Here is a 19,208-nt window from a genome sequence, read left to right on the forward strand (position 1 = left end):
AGTCTGAGAGTCTGAGGAGGAGGAGGAGGAGGAGGAGGCGGGAGAGCCCACGGTCTCCGATATCTTGAATTGGACTGCAGTACCTTATTCCACCACTAGTCATTCTTACAGACTGCACCTTTAAAGGTTAATTCCTGTTTCTAATAGCTCAGTCCAAAAGGATCTGAACATACTATTTGGGGAGTCATCAGTTTCCCTAAATACCTTGAAATGTGCATTTTGCATATTCCCTGCATGTTTCTTCCTCTGTTTAATGTCGGATTGCATTTTCAGTGCATTACTACCATCTCCTGACAGCAGATTTAAAAAAAAAACAAGTGTACTGATAACAAAATACCCATAAATTCTCCATATAGTGGTATCTGGTCAGTTATTCTTGCTTTTTTCTTTGAGCAAAACATAGTTCTTTACTCTAGTTGTTTCCAATATGAAAACATATATTTTATTAAAAAAACAGATCCTCAGTCTGAACTCAAACCCATGACACGATTTGTTCTACGCCCATAATAATTTAGACTCCACGCCTTTAACAGTGGTGCAGAAGACAGTAGTTGGTATCACACTTTTGATTCATATTTTTGAGGTGTATTGTATGGGAGGGTACTGTCTAGCTTAAAAAATAAAAGGTCTTTAATGCACGAGGTGGGAAATATTGGAGGTTTATATATAATCTTATCTATATGTCCTTTCTATGTCACCCAAATATTTCATTTGACATTAAAATCAACTAAGCGATATGAGGAAGAATTGAACGTTACAGTAGCAAAAGATAAATGCAGCAACAGATATATTAAAAATGTATTAAAGAGAAATGATTTGCCATGTTCAACAGTGTTTTGGTCATCTAAATATGAAATTATTCAGTGGGAAAAAGTATGGTCAATAACACAGAAGTTTTTTTTTTATTTTATTTTTTTTTATAATTAATAATGTAAGAGAGGTATCCTTTAAAATTTTACACAGAGTTTACCCTGTTAAGAGTTACTTGAGCATTTCAATTATGCCAGACTCCTATGAATTTTGTGTTGTTGCTAAATAATCTGTGATCCATCTTTTCTTTGAATGTGTAGGCCAATATTCGAGAATGTTTTGGTTGGATGTCCCAAACTTTATTTCTAGGCTGTTTAAAACATTAATACACATTTATCTGTATCATGTTATAATCTTCTCTCTCTCTCTCTCTCTCTCTCTCTCTCTCTCTCTCTCTCTCTCTCTCTCTCTCTCTCTCTCTCTCTCTGTTTTTTTTCAGATAGCTATCATTGATTCCAAAAGTAGGCCTATATATTTTTTCCTCATACAACTTTTGTACTTGGAAAATATCACATTCATGTGAAGAAATGGGCTAAAGCTAAGCCAAATTGTGCACACTTTATAAAATAAATTAAACAATATGGCACTACTTTAGATAATATTAAAAACAAAAAGCAAAAAAGACTTACGAAACATTGTGTCACTTTAACTTATTGTAATTTTTTACTCCTGGCATAAATTGTTTTCCTTTATATATTTGTTGCGAGTTGTATATGTTTGTGCAAATTTTGTATATTTTTCTGTAATAGAAAAGAACGTTACAGTATTTTAAGTTCATGGTCGTGTATCGATTACTTTGGTCTGACAGATTACTTCTTCAGATTGAACACCATTCAGCGCATTACCGCCACCAACAGGACTGTTAAAACGGCTGAAAAAATGATAAAAAAGTAATAATTTAAACGAATAACTATAAAAAGCCAAATAATAATAACAATAATAATCGTGAAATCCGGGCACACAGTCCCGAAGTCTTTAAAAATGCCTGAACATATTTGTATGTTTCGGATCGGTTTGACAGACTGAAATGCCGATGCAGGAAAACTCGATGCCCATGCGGAAGTCGGTCTATGATCATATGGATAAACGAAGTGGAGAAAATAACGAAATTAAAATGTAAGTAGGCTTATACGTCCATTGATTAGCACTGCACTCTTAACTGCTCTAAGTTACCTGTTGAACTGAGCTTTTGCTTTTCGGATGTGTTGCAGTTTGAGCATCTAATGTTGATGTTTGTTGTGGTTGTGGTTTTGGGCTGGGCTGTATTTTAGATGTCAAGCTGCTGTAAACCTATCACAGGAACATGGACATTTCAGTCCACACCGGAGTTCAGGGTGATGCTAGCTTTCATGATTTCGCAGAGGAGGTGTGGCTCATTTGTTAAACATCTGGTCTGAGCACCTGAAAGGTTGCAGGTTCGACAGGTTGTTCCTGTGATCAGTTCACAGCAGCATGACAGCTAAAACACAACACAGCCCAGCCCAAACTAAACTACAACAGGTTGGGGTTTATTCGGTTACACCCATCAAATTAGCTTTTAATTTAGCCATAGAACACCACAAAATGTCCACCTCAATTTCTTTTTTTAGATAATGTTAATAACAATACATTTCTGCACGTAAATGTACATATTCCTTGCAGAATATGCCCCCTTAATGTATTAATGCACTGTCTTGCCTTCTTGAGCACCAGGAAATGTTTCTACCTTTTGTAATAGTTGCGTTTGAGTCCCTCAATTGTCCACATTATGAAAAGATGGATCTCAAAATCATACAGTCTGTTGGAAAGAACTCTCACAAAAATATTAAAATGAATGAATAAAAAAGCATCGAAATGACAACAATACACTCACTTTTATAATGTTCAACCACGCAGGAATCAAACCCACAATTTTCAGATCAGGTGAATGTTACTTACTACCACGCTCCACTTGGAAGACACATATTCTCCTTAACTACCGAGCTTCAGTAGTTCAGGTGAGAATGAATTTAAAATGAAAAGAGGTTTATTACAGTGATCACAGAATAAAAAACAAACAAACAAAAAAAAACATTAATTTGTTAATCTAAGAGGAAGAAAGATTAGTACAATGCTTACCCAGATAACAAAGGAATTGAAGTGACATAACAATACATTTTATAAAGTTTCACCCCGCAGGAATCGAACCCACAATCTTTAGTTCACGGGGGAAACGAGCCATACACCGTAATCATTTCACCACTGTAATTTTGTTTTAATAGCTTACACACCGCACAGGGAGGCTTTATTTGAATCTTTGAACTACATTTACAAAAAATGACAAGTAAACAGCAATAAATAAGAACAGATAAACCAATTGCAAACGATAGCACAAATAAAAACAATAGAATAAAGAGATAAATGAAATAAACCCAAAATAAACATTTTCAGTTGGGTCTAACAGTAGTATTCAGGTAATACTACAGAAATTTTAATAAATTACTCAAATGTAAACTAACACTGGATAGTTTCCATTGCATAAATTAAATACAGATTAATGCTTACAATTAAAGTTACAAAAGTTATTCAGTCAAGGGCAGCGAATGATTTTCTGTTCTGTTCTTTGATTAACATGACAGACAGCAGCAGGTTTATTAGGCTGCTGTCACTTTAAGAGCTTAATACGCACAGATTCACAGATTTACTATTACACAACATGCGTTTTCTCAACTATTTACGTTCTACAACTGGCTGTATTTACCTGAATATTCGGCAAGGCGGGCATTTTCGTTTCGATTGATCAAAGTTTTGCAGAGATACAGCCTCTGATTAAATTTTGGGTCAACATCGTTTAGTTCACGACATCATCATTTTTGAACAAAGATAAATATTAAACATCTGTTCAGTCATTTCTGTGCAGCTCGGTTCAAAGATGATCTGATCAGATTTTTGACAAAATTCGACAACATTTGTTGGTGGAGTAGTGAAAAAATGAAAAACTGTACTTTTCAAAATGGCCACCACTGTAATGGGTGGAGTCTTAATGTGAGCTATTGAATGTGATCAGCATGAAGAGAGTAATCAGGTGAACTAAATTACATTCTTCTTGAACCAAGGGTTCCAAAGTTATAACCTTTTGAAATGTACCTTGGGATAATTCTCCCAAAAATGAAAATTCTTTCATTGATTACTCACCATCATGTCGTTTCTTTCATCTTCGGAACACAAATGAAGATCTTTTTGATGAAATTTGAGAGCTTTCTGTCCCTCATTGACAGCTACGCAACTATTACTTTGATGCTTAAAATCTTTCATAACGAGATCATAAAACTAATCCATATGAATTGGTAGGTTTAGTTAAAATTTTACGAAGAAACTTGATTGCTTTATATGATGAACAGATTCCATTTAGGCTTTTAATCACATTTAAACAATGAACAGTGGACATAAACAGAAGCTCAACTAAACCTGCTTGACACACGAGAACGAACCTCATTGGTTCTTGCAGAAGCTCAGACGTGCTGTGCAACACACGAGAACGAACCTCATTGGTTCTTGCAGAAGCTCAGACGTGCTGTGCAACACACGAGAACGAACCTCATTGGTTCTTGCAGAAGCTCAGACGTGCTGCGCAACACAAGAGAACGAACCTCATTGGTTCTTGCAGAAGCTCAGACGTGCTGTGCAACACACGAGAACGAACCTCACTGGTTCTTGCAGAAGCTCAGACGTGCTGCGCAACACAAGAGAACGAACCTCATTGGTTCTTGCAGAAGCTCAGACGTGCTGCGCAACACAAGAGAACGAACCTCACTGGTTCTTGCAGAAGCTCAGACGTGCTGCGCAACACAAGAGAACGAACCTCATTGGTTCTTGCAGAAGCTCAGACGTGCTGCGCAACACACGAGAACGAACCTCACTGGTTCTTGCAGAAGCTCAGACGTGCTGCGCAACACAAGAGAACGAACCTCACTGGTTCTTGCAGAAGCTCAGACGTGCTGCGCAACACAAGAGAACGAACCTCACTGGTTCTTGCAGAAGCTCAGACGTGCTGTGCAACACACGAGAACGAACCTCACTGGTTCTTGCAGAAGCTCAGACGTGCTGCGCAACACAAGAGAACGAACCTCATTGGTTCTTGCAGAAGCTCAGACGTGCTGCGCAACACAAGAGAACGAACCTCACTGGTTCTTGCAGAAGCTCAGACGTGCTGCGCAACACAAGAGAACGAACCTCACTGGTTCTTGCAGAAGCTCAGACGTGCTGCGCAACACACGAGAACGAACCTCATTGGTTCTTGCAGAAGCTCAGACGTGCTGCGCAACACACGAGAACGAACCTCATTGGTTCTTGCAGAAGCTCAGACGTGCTGCGCAACACAAGAGAACGAACCTCACTGGTTCTTGCAGAAGCTCAGACGTGCTGCGCAACACACGAGAACGAACCTCATTGGTTCTTGCAGAAGCTCAAACGTGCTGTGCAACACACGAGAACGAACCTCACTGGTTCTTGCAGAAGCTCAGACGTGCTGCGCAACACAAGAGAACGAACCTCATTGGTTCTTGCAGAAGCTCAGACGTGCTGCGCAACACAAGAGAACGAACCTCACTGGTTCTTGCAGAAGCTCAGACGTGCTGCGCAACACAAGAGAACGAACCTCACTGGTTTGCAGAAGCTCAGACGTGCTGCGCAACACACGAGAACGAACCTCACTGGTTCTTGCAGAAGCTCAGACGTGCTGCGCAACACAAGAGAACGAACCTCATTGGTTCTTGCAGAAGCTCAGACGTGCTGTGCAACACACGAGAACGAACCTCACTGGTTCTTGCAGAAGCTCAGACGTGCTGTGCAACACACGAGAACGAACCTCATTGCTTCTTGCAGAAGCTCAGACGTGCTGCGCAACACACGAGAACGAACCTCATTGGTTCTTGCAGAAGCTCAGACGTGCTGCGCAACACAAGAGAACGAACCTCATTGGTTCTTGCAGAAGCTCAGACGTGCTGTGCAACACACGAGAACGAACCTCACTGGTTCTTGCAGAAGCTCAGACGTGCTGTGCAACACACGAGAACGAACCTCATTGGTTCTTGCAGAAGCTCAGACGTGCTGCGCAACACACGAGAACGAACCTCATTGGTTCTTGCAGAAGCTCAGACGTGCTGCGCAACACAAGAGAACGAACCTCATTGGTTCTTGCAGAAGCTCAGACGTGCTGTGCAACACACGAGAACGAACCTCATTGGTTCTTGCAGAAGCTCAGACGTGCTGTGCAACACACGAGAACGAACCTCATTGGTTCTTGCAGAAGCTCAGACGTGCTGCGCAACACAAGAGAACGAACCTCATTGGTTCTTGCAGAAGCTCAGACGTGCTGTGCAACACACGAGAACGAACCTCATTGGTTCTTGCAGAAGCTCAGACGTGCTGTGCAACACACGAGAACGAACCTCATTGGTTCTTGCAGAAGCTCAGACGTGCTGTGCAACACACGAGAACGAACCTCATTGGTTCTTGCAGAAGCTCAGACGTGCTGCGCAACACAAGAGAACGAACCTCATTGGTTCTTGCAGAAGCTCAGACGTGCTGTGCAACACACGAGAACGAACCTCACTGGTTCTTGCAGAAGCTCAGACGTGCTGTGCAACACACGAGAACGAACCTCACTGGTTCTTGCAGAAGCTCAGACGTGCTGTGCAACACACGAGAACGAACCTCATTGGTTCTTGCAGAAGCTCAGACGTGCTGTGCAACACAAGAGAATGAACCTCATTGGTTCTCACACGTCAAGCAATCAAAATTGAGCCTCTGTTTACCACAACTGATGTGTGAATGATGAAAGTTTATATGTGAATAAAAGCCTAAATTCAATGCTTTCATTGAGTATTGACATCAGTCTGTTTAATCGGTTGATTATATGGTTGGTTACGCTTCATTTTAGTTTGTTTTAGTTTTTTTCAGCATGGCTCATAAATAAAAAAAACTAAATTATAAAACATGATCAAATACAATATACAAAGTAAATCAACTTATGCATTTTCTGTTCAGTTGTGTCTTTAAATGACTCTGTAATAAGGGTACTGTGAGGGGTTTTGGATGAGAATAGCATTATTGAAAGTGTCTGTTTGTGTGCTTTAGGTAAAAGCATTGTTGTGGTGCCCAGCTGGAATCATCATGTCCTCCGCTGGTCCATCTCTTCCATCTACTCGCCGTTCTGTGGCTGGAGATGAAACCGTGGCGGCGAGTGATCATGGGATTTACTCCTCAGACAGACATGCTGGTCTCCTGCTAGCTCAGATGAACAAGATGCGTCTGCTTTCTGACTTCTGCGACGTGCGGCTGCTGGTTGGCGGACGGGTGTTTGGGGTCCACAAGCTGGTGCTGGCTGCCAGCGGCCCGTATTTCACTGCTCTGTTCTCTGGAGGCATGAGCGAAGCCCGCGAGGAGGAGGTTCGCATTGCTGGAGTGGAGGCTGACGTCTTTGAAATTCTCCTGGGATTTATTTACACTGGTATGTTAGAATCATATTTGTTGTATGTTTGCTAATGACCATTGTCACTATTAATATTACCACACTTGTGCTCCTCACGGTCAAAAATGGCCGCATTGGAAACGAATGGGAGACGAATTTCATCTAGTGAAATCTTTAGTGTTCACTGCTTTAAACCGTTTTCACCTCAGCAATAATTTGCCAAGTGTCGTCTTTAAAAAGAGATCAGACTTAAGTCTGTGCTTTAAAGCATTCAAGATTTACGACAGTTTAAGTTGGAAATGTAACTTCCAGGTTTATGCTCAAAACGTGAATAAATGGATTATAACTACTGCGTAAATACAATGTAGTACCATAAAATCCCCTAAAAATACACAATATAAAATAAAAAACATTATCAAATATTTTACATTCCTTTCATTGAAAATAAAAAAAATTTGTTCATTTTTGACCGGCACGCGAAGAGCACCAGAGGGTTAAGCCTTTAAAATCTTTTGGTCATGCTTTATATAAGATGGCCTTAACTACTATGTATTTAACCAGTTAATATATACTTATTATGTGCATACATGTGAGTGCTTAATAACTTTACCCCTAACCATAGCCTTTATTTAATGTGCAGTGTCCCTTTAAAATGATATTTATAACAGGGGAAGGTACAAGATTGTCATCCAGTCACTTCTTTGACACTGTCAAGTAGTAAAGAGTTTAAGTGGACTAGTTATGTGTGTGTTTGTGCCTACTTAACTATACGGGGAGAGATTTGCATCCTGAATTGAGCTAAACCTGACAAAAACACTTCCATTTGGGGATGTTTTCACTTGTAAAAATAAAGTTTTGTTCTGGTGGCCCTCAAAAATGACCCGGATGATGCACTTATTTAATCGGAAAAAATGAAGCGTGGGACGTTGGACACTTCATGCACTCGACTGTCGCAGCTTTAATTACGTAGCTGAGGGGGAGGGGCTATCAGACTCCGATGTTGACGGACAAAATAAACATATAAAGTTCATACACTACACGGTTGTGTAGTGTATTAGCGCATAGTGTATAGTGCGTCATTTGGGACACGTCATTACTATAATCTCGTTCATCAGGGTTCCATAAATCCTCGAAGCCCTCAAACCCTGATCAATCTCAGCGGCCTGTAATATGATGACCTTGATTATCTTGCTCAGGTGTCTTTGATTAGGGTTGGCAGTGGCCCTCCGGCTGCCAGATATGAGGAATCCTGCCGTACATAATCAACAAATGGCACAACGAATGGGATCAATGCATTCCAAACAAACTACATGAAAAAGACAAATTTTTCTACATCCAATAATCACTGGAACCAGATCATTTACTCCCAGGCTGACATTCCAAAGGATTACACATCATTTTTTTTTTTATATCAGGCAATTGAATGCTCCATTATGCCCGCTGTCTTTGAAGAACAGTTTATTATAATCATTGAAAAGTTCATCAGTTTTAGAGTTTTTTTTGTAAAAATACTCTTTAAAACCTTACATAAGTTTTATGTTCATTGGGACTGGACCTGTAAAAAGTACACTGAAAGTTTCTTTGGATAAAAACCTTTCTGTTATATAATGTGTAATAGTCTTTTCCAAGTATATGAATGCTAAACATATTTGAAGAAGGTCTTCTCCTGCTCCTGACAGGCTCTATTGACGTGACGGTGGACACTGTGCAGGAGCTGATGGTGGCTGCAGACATGCTGCAGTTGAGTGAGGTGGTGGATATCTGTGGAGAATTCCTCCGGGCTCACATGGACCCGTCCAACTGTGTGGGGATCTATCGCTTTTTGGAGCAGATCGCCTGTATGGAGCTGTTAAAGTTTACTGAAGACTACATCCACTGCCACTTTCTAGAGGTGGGTTTATTGACTCGAGTTTTCTGTATTAAATATTCTCAGCATTTTGTTCTTTGTTCTTTGTTTCTTTTCACCCTGATTCAAAGGTTTAAACCTGAGACTGAAAAGAGAGGGTTTTTGTAAAGGTAGAGTTGATTCTGGATGAGTATTGTAAGTACTCCTCTCAGCATGGAGGTCTGAGCCAGGAGGCCTGTGTGGAGTTCGCATGTTCCCCCTGTGTCTGCATGGGTGTCCTCTGGGTGCTCTTGTTTTGCCCGCAATCCAAAAACATGCAGTTAGGGCTGTGCCGGTAAACTTGACAACCGCACCACCGCGGTTGTAAAGCGCCACCGCGGTGGCTGAGTAGTACCGGCGGTAGTTCGCCTAAAAAAAATGTTTGTATATGAATGCTGTTTAACATTAATATTATGACACACAAAGCTTTGTTTACAAAATAAATAATAGGTTAGCAATTAAATGTAATATCGCAGCCATGGAAAAGTTTAAATTCATGACGAATGAGAGAGTTGTAGCCTACGTGAGCCCATAAACATAAGCTTTGTCGGCTTTGAATTCTGGTTTGCGATCTGGTCACCCGATTATTAGCGAATTTAAAAATATTCCATTAGTTATTCTTATAGAAAGCTTGAATTATATACTTTTAAACAAAACAATTCAAAACGAAAATAAACCGACTAGCATATGCTTGTGTATTCCGTATGAAGTGTGCATTTCTCTCTAGGCGCGTTCACTGCAAAGAGTGAGCATCGTCAACTTCATCTTTGCAGCCCGACACTGACACACACAAAAAAAAACACTTTATTAATAAACAATTCAAATGTCTCTTTGCTATCTTTGACACGTTCATAATCATTACTTTTGCCAGTTCTTTGTGACAGCTGTTATGTGCGTTATTGGCAGCGTCACCCTCCGGTTACGCATCACCACTGCATCAGCACCAGAACATGGAGATTTTATTTTAGAGAATGATCGCACAACAGACATTAGAACATTCGATATTATATAATTAAATCAACTAATCGAATATTCAAAAATCGTGACTCATCCCTGCATGGAATGAATCTCTTTTTTCTTTTCCCATATCTTCACTCGCGTCTCACCCAAAGACGCGTTATAAACGTTTCTTCCTTTGTTCGCTTTTAGGTCGATTATTTTCGTATTCTTTACTGTGTTAAAGTAGAAAAAACGCTGTCGGACAGATAGCCTACATTTTTACTTATAAGTCAAATTCTTTTTAACACAGTTTGTGCTTGTTAGACATGATAATTGGTAAGAAGCGTCAAGTTCATTTTGTAAAGCGCGTTTCACAACCGCGGGTGATTTTAGTTTGGCTTTCTCTGGCAGCGCGCAAACAGCCTAAATGCCTTGCCCTTGTAGAAGATAAAATTCGCTCTTCATACCTTTTACAAGTAGAAAACATGATGGTCTCGAAAAGATCGATGGTCTCTTTCCTGCTTGTGTCCCACATCCCTCTCAATGCGCAGAGCGGTAGGCTATATCACGCGCCTTTGTGTGGAAATATTAACCGAAATTTTTTCTTAATTTTTTTTTTTTTTTAAATAGATTCAACTTTATTATATTATGTAAGTTACCAGTATTTACTGATATTTATTTCAATGCTTTACAGGCTTTAGTTTGTTGTTTCTTTGTTTTTGTTTAATTTATTTATTTCAAAACACCCCCCACCCAACAACCGCAACACCGCCGGTATTTGGGTCCATTACTACCGCGGTGGTAAAAAACTGCCACCGTCACAGCCCTACATGCAGTATAGGTGAATCGAACAAAATGAACGACCAAAAACATTCTTTCACAGAAAAAAAAGGAAATTCTCCATTTTGAGAGTAAATTAATTATTTCTCATGTATATTTTATTTTTTGATTTGCTACATGAAAGATTATCTTTTTTCTGTTAGGGTTACTTTATTCAAAGTGTTGATTTTTGGCAAATTGAATGGAGTAGTCAACTAATGGTAGACCAATTTGACCCCTAAAACAATTGATGTTGCCAACATTTATTCAGCCTTTCCAAAACACATCTGTGTTAAAGATTTGCATGCAAATTCATACCCCTAAATGTGAAAATGTCTCAAAATTACCAGTGTTTCAAGCAGTTGGAAAATTGAATGCAGGTCAAACTGTCCCCAACAGCATAGGAGGGTTTTTAACGTATAGAAAGTCACCCAGTTAAATGACCTACTATTGTAAGTACTGTCCACTGTTGTTCTCCAAATACCAGCTTCCATGACTGTTTTGAGAACCAATCACAACCTCATGTGTTAAAAAACCCGTGTTCGGTCATGTGTGTGGTGTCAGGTTCGCTCCTCAGAAGAGTTCTCCAGCTTGTCTAAAGATCAGCTGGTGAAGTTGCTCCGCAGTGAGGAGCTGAGGATTGAAGATGAGTATCAAGTGTTCACGGCTGCCATGGACTGGCTGCACCACAACGTGCCCCACCGGAAGAAGCACGTGGTGGAGGTTCTGGAGCCTGTACGCTTCGCTCTGCTGTCCCCACAGAGACTCTACAAGTACATTGAGGGTGAGCTAGAGAGACTGGCATTCAGATGAGTGCGACACTAATGAATGAAACTCAGAATTTTTATCTCACTTTTTATTTCACAATTCTGACTTCTTTTCTCAGAATTTTGATATATAAACTTGCAATTATGAGTAATAAAGTCCAATTCTGAGGAAAAAAAGATCTCACAGTTCTGACTTTATAACACCAAATTGCGACTTTATATCATGCAATTCTAAATTAAAAACTTGCAATTGCAAGTTTATATCACGCAATTCTGAGAAAAAAAGTAAAAATTGTGGAACTAAACTTCTATACTTTTCTGACTGAAAGTATAGCTACGGTAACCGTAGAAAATTCACTGTTACAGATTTGAGAGGTGTATTTAATTTTTTTTTATAAAAAAATGGCAGCCGTAATACATGTAAACACAAATATTATTATTAATAATAACATGAATAAAATATTCTGTCAAATAATAAAAGCAAAGAAAATGTTAAAATATATATTCACATGCAATGGTATTTCAAAATGTGTTACACAGACATTTTAAGAGGATTTAAGAGCAAAAAAATTATGGATAATAATTTTTTTTTAAACAATAAGAGTAGGCCAGTAAGAGCTGTGCGTGTAAACCTCACTCCCCTGATCTCAAGAGGCGCTCTAGCGATTGTAATAGATTAATAAGACCAAAGATTGCCCGTTTGATAAACCCAAAATGTATTATACGTCATGTTTAACTCTAAAATAAATTGTAAAATAGGCATTATGTTTATATATGAGTCACATATTTGAGGTCTAAATAACCACTTTCTCACCTAAAAAACTCTCAAAACTACATTCCGTGACACAACAACAGGAGTATTTGTAAAATAAAAATATGGTGGATTTGCTCGACCGCCATGACAGCCGCCGCAAGCGGAGTGATACAAACGGTCAGAGAGCTGATACTGGGGGGATATCGCACGGCTGGAAAAGGCTCTCGGCCATTCAGATTCGAGAACCAGAAAGAACTGTTGTATAAACGGAAATAAAATAATGCAGTGCAATAAATAAAGTGAAGTTCATTATCGATACAGAATTGAATGAATGTGCGTATCTTGTTTATTTTACAAAAAATTTAGCTGGAATTATTTGTTTTATTATGTTTGTTTTTGTGTACACATTGGTGATGAGACTTTCCCTCACAGGTATTTCTGACTTCAGTTTGCGGGTTGCATTGCAAACCCTTCTGAGAGAGTACACTGAAGTCAACAAGTCCCCCAAAGAGAGCAAACATTTCAGCCTTCTGCAAACGGCCAAGACCCGGCCCAGGAGAAAAGCCCGCAAGTACCTCTATGCCATTGGTACGTAAACTCTTCAGCCAGTGTGCAGCTGGGATATTCGTCTCAAGGTTGGAATACACCACAGAGTTTTCAAATCGAAACAGATTTTAACCTGTTAACTGTCTATTGAGTATGAACTTTATTGTTTTTTTTTTATTACTTTATTATTTATTTTGTAATTCATGAATGCTTTGGAATACAGACCTAAGGCTGGTTTTTATTATTATTATTTTTTTGAACAAGGCACTCAGTAGATTATTGCAGAAGTTCTTCAAAAAAGGTTTACTGTAAAGCAAATGTACTAAACTCAACTTATTATACAAAATATATATTTTACTAAATAATTTGGACTCTAGAAAAACAAAGTAATGTCCTACCAAGTTCCAAAGTTGATATTACAAAAATTAAGCCTGGATAAGTAAAAGTACTGTCTTCGTGACAATGCAAGGTCCAGTTTTAACCTGGCGTTCATGGGAGGAATTTTGAGTGTTTAAGGGTCCAAATGATAAAAAAATGTGATGCTTACTAAAATAAGTGCTGGGGAAAAAAGCATGCCAAATGTCCTGCTACCAGGACACTGACAGCTAACTATTGTTGACTCGTCCAGACTGTAAATCAGGGCAAAAGTCATGTAGTGCATTCCAGCCTTTAGTCATGTTCATCCAATTCAACTTCTTCCTCCTCCTGTCTATAGGTGGTTACACGCGCCTGCAGGGCGGCCGATGGAGTGACAGTCGGGCTTTGAGCTGTGTTGAACGCTTCGATTCGTTCAGTCAGTACTGGACCACCGTGTCTTCCCTGCATCAGGCCCGCAGTGGACTCGGTGTGGCGGTCCTGGAAGGCATGATATATGTAGTTGGGGGTGAGTGTGGGTTTATTCTATTGTGTTGCCTCATGCAAAAATGTCTTGTGTGGGTTTATTTTTTGTGTTTGTTCTATTGTGTTGCCTCAACAATATTAGTGCCCATGCAAAAATAATTTCTTGGCTGCACCCCCTATTAAATACACTAAATGGACAAAAGTATTGGGACACCTGACCATTATACCAACAGGAACTGTAATGACATTGCATTCTAAATACTGAAAAAAAGAAGTGACATGACATTAATATGGAGATTAAATGGTCTTTTGCAACTATAACAGCTTCCACTCTTCTAGAAAGGCTTTCCACAAGATTTTGCCCATTCATCCAGTATTGAGCATTAGTGAGGTCAGGCACTGATGTAGGACGAGAAGGCCTGGCTCGCAATCCCGTTCCAGTTCCTCCCAAAGGTCTTCGATGGGTTTGAGGTCTGGGTGGCTCTGTCAAGTTCTTCCAAACCAAACTCATCCAACCATGTCTTTATGGACCTTGCTTTGGCCTCTGGGACACAGTCATGCTGGAATAGAAAACGGCCTTCCCCAAACCATTCCCACAAAGTTGGAAGCATAGCGTTTTCCAAAATGTCTTGGTATGCTGAAGCATTAAGATTTCCCTTCACTGGAACTAAGGGGCCAAGCCCAAGCCCTGAAAAACAACCGCACACCATAATCCCCCCTCCACCAAACTTTAACAGTTGGCTCAATGCAGTCAGGCAGGTAACGTTCCTCTGGCATCCGCCAAACCCAGACTCGCCCATCATCAGACTGCATGATTCATCACTCCACAGAACGGGTTTCCACTGCTCCAGAGTCCAGTGGCGGTGTAATTTACACCACTCCTTCTGACACTTGGCATTGTACTCGGAGATGAGAGGCTTACACGCAGCTGCTCGGCCATGGAAACCCATTCCAAGAAAATCCCTCAGCACAGTTTTTGATATTTTCTGTTATTAATGCCAGTAGAAGTTTGGAACGCTGTGGCTATGGAATCAGCGCCCCGAGTTGGTGACTTTAACGTACCATTCACCTCAGCACTTTACATGGTCTTCCGCTTCGTAGCTGAGTTGCTGCTGTTTCTAAACGCTTCCACTTTCCAATTATACCACTTTCAGTTGACCGTGGAATATCTAGCAGGGATGAAATTTCACTAACTGACTTATTGCAAAGGTGGCATCCTATCACAGTACCACACTTGAATTCACTGAGCTCTTCAGAAAGACACATTTTTTTCATAAACATTTGTAAATGCAGACAGCGTGCTTAGGTGCTTGATTTTATACAACTGTGGCAATGGGTCTGATTGAAGCTCCCTGTGCCCCAATACTTTTGTCCATATAGTGTGTATAATTTTTAAAGTCTCCCTGTAGTCAATCATTTTATCACTAAAAAACTAATGTTTGATCACCAAAATTACATATTTAAAGGTTTTTTTTAAATCACGTCAAATAATGCTTTTTTGAGACTGTTTTTTGGAATTGTTTTGAAAGTGATTCCAATGATATCATTCCTTCCTGTTGTAATCGTTATAAATGTGGTGTGGTGTTAGAATGATTATTAGAACTTTATAGGTATCAATAAATGCCTCCAAACTGAAAACGAGATCTGAGTCTAGAGACCAGAATATGGGCGTATGCTGTTTGGCTATTAAGCCATCACATAGAGCTACCTAGCATAACCACATAGCAATGAACTAAAATTGTATTTAGAATATAATTTTAGGAGACAATGGTAAACATTCAGCCATCTTGTATTGCACAGGAGAAAAAGACTCGATGATCTTCGACTGCACGGAGCGGTACGACCCAGTGACCAAGCAGTGGGCGGCAGTGGCGTCTCTGACCTATCCACGCTGTGGGGTTGGAGTCTGTTCCTGTCATGGAGCTCTTTATGCACTCGGTATGCAAATTCATACGCTTTCTGGCAGGGCGAGTCTGCTGCTCTCTTCAGGGTTTTGTTGGGTTTCACTATAACACCATGTGATTGATTGCATGAAGATTCCTGTAGTTCAGCATAGCTCTGGCAACGCCAAGCTCATGGGTTCCCTAGCAATGCATGAACTGATGAAATGTACACATTGCGGGCAATATAAGTGGCTTTGGATAAAAGTGTTTGCCAAATGCATACATGTAATTGTTTATTGTTTCAGGAGGCTGGATTGGCTCGGAAATTGGGAAGACCATGGAACGATATGACCCAGCAGAAAACAAATGGGAGATTATTGGGAGCTTGGCTGTTCCTCGATATTATTTTGGCTGCTGTGAGCTGCAAGGTACGTCCTCATCGATAACTGAACCATATCGATGACCAATAAATGACTTTTAAAGGTTTAATATATTTGACTTGAACATCCACTTTGTTTCATAAATCCATTTATTTAAAATAGTGTAGCATTAAAATCAACATCAAATGAAATGGGAATACATTTACCTGGCTTAATTGTGCATGATTCTTCACTTCTACTGTATACCTCTTCTTTCATCATAAAGGCGTTTCACTCTCTGTTCTCCACAGCAGGGTTAGCTCAACTTTTTAGCCAAACTTGTACTGTGTGAAACGATGCAGTTAGAATGTTACGGCTCGACACTCAACAGCAGAAACCCAAACACGTGCCTCATTTTCATGTGCTTTGGTGCGTCACAGAAACACTGCACATTATATGACCAGTAGATTCAGAGTTTGAGGGGAGAAATGTCAAATGATGATGGAAAAAAATGTGAATTGTGACATACATTTGTACTCAACCTGCAAACAGTTTAAAATGATAAAGTCCACTAAAAGAACGGATAGAAAAGAATGATACATTCACAAACTGGACATAACTATAAAGTCAGGTAGCTTGTTTCCACCACAGAATAAAAAAATAAGAAAGGTAATTGCGACTTTTTATCTCACAATTCTGACTTTTTATCTCATAATTGCGAGTTTACATCGCAATTTTTATCTCAGAATTGCGTGATATACTGTAAAGTCGCAATTGCGAGTTATCAAGTCAGATTTGCGAGATATAAACTCAAAATTGCGAGGAAAAAAGTCAGAATTGCAAGATGTAAACTCGCAATTGTGAGATAAAAAAGTCGCAATTATCTTTTAAAATGTTTTATTCTGTGGCGGAAACAATCTTCCATAATAAAGCGCTGCAGTGATTACATATTTTTGTAGGAAGTTTGCATCAACCTTTTTTTTTTTTTTACACAATTTCTGATGTATTTAATATCGTAGAATAAAGCCTGAACTTATCTTAAGCATGTGTTCACCACAGACCTTATTTCAGGCATTTAACCGAAACTCCACTGACTTCTGGACGATGCATCCAGAAGTGCTAAAATGCACTGTGGGAGAATGGGGAAAACGTATATGCAGGCTCTAGTCTTCAGTGTGGTGTGTGAATGTTCCAGGCTTCATCTATGTGATTGGTGGCATCAGTGATGAGGGAACGGAGCTGCGCTCGGCTGAAGTGTACGACCCAATCTCTCGCCGCTGGAGCGCCCTGCCTGTCATGGTGACCCGACGGGCGTACGTGGGCGTAGCGAGCCTCAATAACTGCATCTACGCTGTAGGAGGCTGGAACGAGGCCCTGGGGTCACTGGACACTGTGGAAAAGTATTGCCTAGAGGAGGTTAGGATTCCATAAAGCCTGGTTTACATGATATCAAGCCGACCCTTTATGCATATGCTTCTCCTTTTAATGCTGCGTATGGCTCTGTTCTTTTAGGAGAAATGGGTGGAGGTGGCGTCGATGGCCGTCCCGCGCGCAGGGGTAACAGTGGCGGCTGTTAATGGGTTGTTATATGCGGTGGGTGGTCGGACCACGAGCCGGGACTTTTCAGCACCGGTTACTGTAGACTCGGTGGAAATCTATGACCCGCACCTGGACACATGGACCGAGATCGGTAACATGATCACAAGCCGCTGTGATGGAGGCGTAGCCGTGCTCTGATGTTCACAACCAGCAATATCACTCAACTCCACTCTTCTAACTGATTTTACAGTGTCTAATTTATTATACTTTTTAAACGAGTTAAGAAGGACACCTGGGATAGATCTCATATGTTAACCTATGAACTTGAGAAGGCATGTTTGGGAGTGAAGCATCAAGGTGTATCTTTTTTTTTTTTTACACCGCTTGGGTTTTGTATGGAAGCTTGTTTCCGCCACAGAATAAAACATTTTAAAAGATAATTGTGACTTTTTATCTCACAATTGCGAGTTTACATCTCGCAATTCTGACTTTATTTCTTAGAAATGTGAGATATAAAGTCAGAATTGCATGATATAAAGTCTCAATTGCATGTTATAAAATCAGAATTGCGATTCTGACTTTTTCTTGCAATTCTGACTTTATATCTCGCAATTGCGTGTTCGAATTTCAAGTTTATTTCTTGTTTATTAATTAAGTTTATTAATTCTGACATCTTTTCTCAGAATTGTGAGATATAAACTCGCAGTTGCGAGTTAAAAAGACCAATTCTAAGGAAAAAAATACTTTATAGAGTTTATATCTCGCAATTCAGACTCTAAAACATGCAATTGCGACTTTATATCTCCCAATTACGTTCTCAATTTTGAGAAAAAAGTCAGAATTCCGAGTTTATTTCTCCCAATTGCAACTTTATATTATGCAATTCTGCCTTTATAACACACAGTCGCGACTTTATATTATGCAATTCTGAGAAGTCAGAATTGCGAGGTGTAAACTTGCAATTGTGAGAAAAAAAAGTCAGAATTGTGAGATAAAAAGTCACATTTACCTTTATTTTTCATTCTGTGGTGGAAATGAGCTTCCATAGTTTTGAGATCATGAGCATTCATCAAAAGGTCACTCAGTTCACCCATGCCGTTCGTGGTCCATTGAGTTGTTTGTGGTGTTATCATCTCAGTGTTGTTGATGTCCAGTTTAGCCAGCAACTTGCTTCTTTTGTTCAGTTTCACATTTGCCTCATTTCAAAATGTTTAATTTGTTACATTTTGCACTTTTGTATTGTACCTTTGTTTCTCACGATCTTAAGCTTGTGGAAACCTGCTTGTTTGTTGTTAAAAAAATATTTTAATAAATTTAAGCACTAGAATTTGTTCAGCTGAGAGCTTTAATATTCAAGATCCTGGAATAAAACTAAATAGTTTTCCACTCCTGTAAGACTGTCATATCTGACTCAATGGCCATCACAGACATTCACAAAAGATGTTAATGAATTATGATTCTACAGACACAGTCCTACTGTAATATCAGACCAAAATGAATGTCCATTCACTTCCTTAACTATAAGTACAGCTATTAGCATAATGTAAATTGGAATTTAAATGTTTTTTTTTTATGATCGGTTTGTATTTTTGTCGTTGCAAATTTATCACAATGTAAATTTCTATTGACAACTGGTC

At 39.6% G+C, this 19,208-nt stretch overlaps 1 protein-coding gene across 1 annotated transcript; it reads left to right on the plus strand.

Annotated features, from left to right (window-relative positions):
* Window positions 1–1,656: 1,656 nt before the first annotated feature.
* Window positions 1,657–18,898, plus strand: ipp (intracisternal A particle-promoted polypeptide). Its single transcript, XM_082174009.1, has 10 exons — window positions 1,657–1,926; window positions 6,907–7,279; window positions 8,920–9,131; window positions 11,448–11,667; window positions 12,837–12,992; window positions 13,666–13,833; window positions 15,591–15,728; window positions 15,979–16,101; window positions 17,228–17,448; window positions 17,545–18,898. The coding sequence occupies exons 2-10, from the start codon at window positions 6,943–6,945 to the stop codon at window positions 17,767–17,769; spliced, it is 1,800 nt and encodes a 599-aa protein (XP_082030135.1). The 5' UTR covers window positions 1,657–1,926; window positions 6,907–6,942; the 3' UTR covers window positions 17,770–18,898.
* Window positions 18,899–19,208: the final 310 nt, after the last annotated feature.

This window comes from Leuciscus leuciscus (assembly GCF_965113295.1).
Source record: "Leuciscus leuciscus genome assembly, chromosome: 6".
NCBI classification, from domain to species: domain Eukaryota; kingdom Metazoa; phylum Chordata; class Actinopteri; order Cypriniformes; family Leuciscidae; genus Leuciscus; species Leuciscus leuciscus.

What these genes read in the sequence shown, in the direction of transcription:
- ipp (XM_082174009.1), top strand. Translation starts at nt 6,943, where the DNA reads ATGTCCTCCGCTGGTCCATCTCTTCCATCTACTCGCCGTTCTGTGGCT. An exon ending in TCCACTGCCACTTTCTAGAG is followed by an intron (nt 9,132 to 11,447) that starts GTGGGTTTATTG and finishes GTGTGGTGTCAG; the next exon opens with GTTCGCTCCTCAGAAGAGTT. An exon ending in CAAGTACCTCTATGCCATTG is followed by an intron (nt 12,993 to 13,665) that starts GTACGTAAACTC and finishes TCCTGTCTATAG; the next exon opens with GTGGTTACACGCGCCTGCAG.